Here is a 4680-nt window from a genome sequence, read left to right on the forward strand (position 1 = left end):
TTCCGACTTGTTTCCATTTTTAAGTAATTCTGCTTTCAAGTACAGCTTAAAAAGTAACTAAAGGAATAGATTGGCATTGTAGGAATGCGTTTACTCATTGCCTTGTCAAGAGTTAGGTAAGAAGATCAATAACACTCCTGTATCTGTTTTGTTCAGTTTGAAGCTGGAGGAGCCAGTATTTAGAGTTTTATTATCAGTGTGAAGTTGAAAGGCAGCTATCACAGACTGACACCACAACTTTATTCATCAGACATAGAAGATGTTAACTGGTAAACTTCAAAGGCATGGATAAGTTTTAATACGAAGCTACGCTAAATGACTGTGGATGTCAGCTTTGCAGAGTGTGTATTGATTCTTTCATGCAACTGTCAGCAAGAAACACACAAAGTGTCTTTCCTTAAAGAAGATACCTTTGGCCTTTAACCGGCTTCATAAATTGTGTTTACATTTACTATCCACCAGATGACAAATGTCTGATATTTTGGCACATGGAAAATAGAGCATAACCTTTCATCGGGCCTGTGTGAAGAGAAAGAAAGGTCTAAATAGAATTACAACTGCTGCTAGCACTATTACGTGATGTTTACCATTTTTCTGTGCCACAGTTGAAAGCACACATCTGTCTGGTCTCACTCCCTCGCTCTCTGTCTATCGTAGGTCTAGATCTCTGGCTCAGACTTCGTGCAGACAGTCGGCTGCCTCAACAGTCTGGTCTGTTGCTTCAGGCTTTGGCACCACAGCCAACACAGGGAGAAGATGTTTGTTAACTCCATACAAATAGCAGCAACAGCAGAGGCGAGAAGCTCTTTGCAGCAGCCTGAGCTTTCTTTTTTGTATGCTGTCTGCTGGCCCACATACACCTGTAGGCAAAAGGAACATAAATAAAAGAGGGCATGTTGTTGTTCTTCAATCTTGCATGGGGCTTGCATGAGCTGCTGCCACTGAAATAAGGTTTGAGACAGCAGATACCGCAGGCCTGACTGATACGGACAAGTAGGATTTACAAAATGCAAAGAAAGATCTAATCAATAACAAAGACCAATGTAACGTTTATCAAAACTAAGTCAAGGTCTTATTTAACAGCATACTTTGTACTTAGCAGTGACTATTCTACACTTACCCAGAGCCCATAACTCCACTGGAGTCTTATCTGAATCATTAAAGGTTGCATTTTTTCCTCCGAAACAGCCCAAAGCTAGACACAATGGCGATTGGTATTGCTCTTGAAAATGTTTTTTTTTTCATTGCCTTAACAGCACTGACCTGTTTAAACAAAAATCCTTGAATATTTTGGGTGCATTGGAGACTGAATAGTGTTTTTTTCATTCGTCATTTGCATTGTTAACATGTGTCCTGATCTGCTCTGTGTTTTGGCTTGGACTTTTAGAGGTAATTTTTCTTTCAATATATTGTGTTTCAGCTTTTAGTCAGACATAAGTTTCATGTTCAATCATAGCAGAGTCCACGGTGCATCAACCACAGAAAAATACTAATCATAAGCCACACTGGTTTTCCTATCAACACTGTTTAACCCCAATCTACAATTTGACAGTACATATGATGAAATGACTAGTTGATTTGTCAGCTTTTATGGTAATTTATTGGAGTCTCCCATATTACTGGCTTTTGGAAAGCCCCTTTATTGCATGCATTTTTTTGTAATTCTGTTTGATGGAAGCTTCCTCTGTTCTTAGAATGCTCTGCAGTTACCTGAGAACAGCCGTAGCAGAGAGCGGCTGCCTCCTTTGGTTGGGTGCTGCTGCATGGTTGTTGTGAGGACGTATGTGAGCGAGGCGTGCACATACCAGAGAGGTCATGCTCGTGTTCACCTGTGTGCTCATGTGAGTACACATGCAGAGTCTGACCAGCGGTTGGCTGGAGACCACGGTGCTGCCAAGAAAATCGAGATGAGTTCCCTCTGAAGTCTGCTACTCTTTGATGTGGGCCGCCCTTTTACTGTCAGCCCACAGCTCTGAGCCGACCACAAGACTCACGCATTTCCCCTCTACCTGCAAATGATCTGCTGGCCTCATTCTGCTACAGCTCAGCTCCAGTTCCCAGTCCATTTTCTGTGGTGCACACGTGGCTATGTGTGCATGTGTCTGCAGGGAAACAAACCTTTTTCCCCATATGTGGGCTTTCATATGCTATTGCATGACTTTTTAAAAACTTATGCAGATTTCTCAAAGTGGCGTAAATTAATGCATGCAGTCCTCCCAGCTCCACTTGGATGCACAAAACTACAACTAGCAACATTTCCCCTGACACCACAGATCTATTAGAACCAGCTGCCTGTGCATGAAAAAAGGGACAAGCAGTTTCCTGAAGTCCCCCTCTCAACCTCGACCTCGATTCTGCTTTCAGCAGTTTGTTGCAGTGTCGCACGAGGCAGCTGGTCCATGAGTGGTAAAAGGTCAGTGCCTGGAGAAAACACATCTCCAGCATGCATTGTGTTGTAAATGCCTCTGCTCTCCCCTCTCTTCTTTACTCTAAATCACCCCAGTCATTTGATCTTTACTTTCCTGCCACCCACATCTATTCGTTACGTCGTAGTAGTGTAATAACCCATTGTGCAATATTTCCTGATAATGATCTGTGCAATCTGATGTAACTTCCCTCTTTCTGCTGCATCTCAGCTCACTTTGGGTTTGTCTGTGAAACATATTGCAAAGGAGAAATGACATTTCTGAGAAGCAAGGGTGGGTTTAATTCCAAATGTTTATTCACAAATCATTTTTAAAATGAGCACAATTCAAATAAATATTGCATTGTTCTGTCTGCATATTTGCAAGTAAAATATTTGTCCATAAAAAGAAGTGTCACAGCTCAAGTCAGGATTCACAAGCAACATTTCTGCTTGTTCCAAGAACTTCCTGATGGCTGCACTCAAAAAAGAAAGTTAAGTCCATTTAGACACTTTCAGATACCCTCTTCAGGACCAGCATCTGTCTTGTTCCCTTCTGATGAGATTCAGTCCAGCTTTCATAAGTCCATTACTTGTACAGCATCGTTCACTGCGACTTTCTCTGATCTCTTCCCAGATGCCCGTTACCATCTCTAGGTTACCACTCAGCCGCACAGTCCAGCTCCTTCTCAGTGTCAATCAGGCTTTCTGTCTAGTCCACAAACACCAGACCCAGTCCCACACTTGACCTCTGACTTGAACCCTTCCACAGGGTCATCCAGAACCAATGTGCTGACCCAGAATGCACTTGAACTCTGGCAGGGAGGGGGATTGCAGCCACAGCCTCTTTAATCCAAGACAGGTAAAGGCGGAAAGGCTCAACACCCCTAGGTGAAGTTCAGCTTCTTGACTTTTCTTTTCATAGCTTCCTCATCATGTGAAGACTTGTAGGGGGATGTCACTTCAGCGTTCTGGAGTGTGATGGTGGGCACCAGTCCGTAGACACTGCGGCTCTCTCACAGACAAGACTCAGCTTGTCCAGAGCAGGGTCTTTCCACGGGTTTGCACTGGGGCTCTAAAATACAACAGAATAAAGAAAAAAACAATTGTATTTAGAATCAGAAACTGATGCAGTCATGCACTTGGCCAACGTGTGCAGAGAATTCAGACAGAGGAGTGATGCATGCATGATTCACTGGCTGCCAGCTCTCAGCCTGAGTGGGAACGTACCGTGACAAGATGCAGTGCGCGTCCTTGGGCTCGCCGGTCTCGTCTGCACCCACGAGGTTGGGCAGGCGCTCGATGTCGTTGACGCGCACCACGTTGATGTCGTTGTCGAAGCAGAAAGCCTGGATGAGGTGAAGTGGATCTGGAGGGCAATGTCGCACTCGTACTCCTCATCCGTGGCGAGGATGCAGAATGCCACGCTGTCTGGGTCCACTGTGGGACAAACAGCAAAGAAAGCCGGTAAGCAAATGCTCCCATGTGATCGCGCTCCAAATTTCCAAAACTCCCAACTGCGATTGAACATTTTTAGGCATTGCTATACTTACACATTCATGACTTTGGCAGATTCGTAAACTCCGACTGTCAGGTAGTCCTGCTTCTTGGCAGCGACCAGCAGCTCCTCCAGGGCTGCGCCTGCACTTTGCACCCCTTGACAAAGAAGAAAAGACACATCATCAGCACATATTTTCAAAAAAGAATAAAAGCTGTAAAGCATCCACCAAATTGCGCAAACAAAGCCGTGTCCGTGCGTAAAAATATTTACCTATCACTGTTTTCCATTGTGTTCTCTTGTCCGCGGATCTCTTCCAGAGTCATAGTTATAATCCAAGCGCGATCGGGGCTTTTGCGAGGTAAAATTGGCTGTGCTATTCTCTGTGTGGTTCTGTCGTGTTATTCTGAGCTCGGAACAGCCTGTGGGTGGTTATATAGCAGCGCAGCGTAGTTTCTCGGCAAGGGGCGGTCTTTTCCGCTCCGGCCTCCTACCATTGGCTCGGAACAGCCGGGATGAGGAAAGCAAAAGTCCCCGAACAGTTTGGCTGAGCTTGTTGACAACCCCACGTGGGGCGAGATTACAACCTTTCAAGAAATCCCCCCACCCACCTCCAATGCCTCTTTTTCTTGTCAACATCCAACATCACCACAATGTAGAAAACACTAAATGACCTGTTTATTCTGGACTTTCACAGTCATTGCAAACGCCAGGGCTACTGTTAATACATGTGGGTTCAGTTATGCATGTTTATAACTCACATTTAAAGGACAAGCAT

The 4680-nt window shown here is 44.6% G+C and overlaps 1 protein-coding gene across 1 annotated transcript; it reads right to left on the reverse strand.

Moving 5' to 3' along the window:
• Positions 1–2700: 2700 nt before the first annotated feature.
• Positions 2701–4295, reverse strand: gadd45ga (growth arrest and DNA-damage-inducible, gamma a). The gene is given in 6 exon segments (XM_051951188.1): positions 2701–3422; positions 3425–3479; positions 3631–3761; positions 3764–3845; positions 3960–4058; positions 4175–4295. Coding segments are annotated over 6 exon segments (552 nt in total). The 5' UTR covers positions 4229–4295; the 3' UTR covers positions 2701–3291.
• Between the last annotated feature and the right edge of the window lie 385 nt (positions 4296–4680).

The sequence above is a fragment of the Acanthochromis polyacanthus genome, chromosome 7, assembly GCF_021347895.1.
Source record: "Acanthochromis polyacanthus isolate Apoly-LR-REF ecotype Palm Island chromosome 7, KAUST_Apoly_ChrSc, whole genome shotgun sequence".
Lineage (NCBI taxonomy): Eukaryota > Metazoa > Chordata > Actinopteri > Pomacentridae > Acanthochromis > Acanthochromis polyacanthus.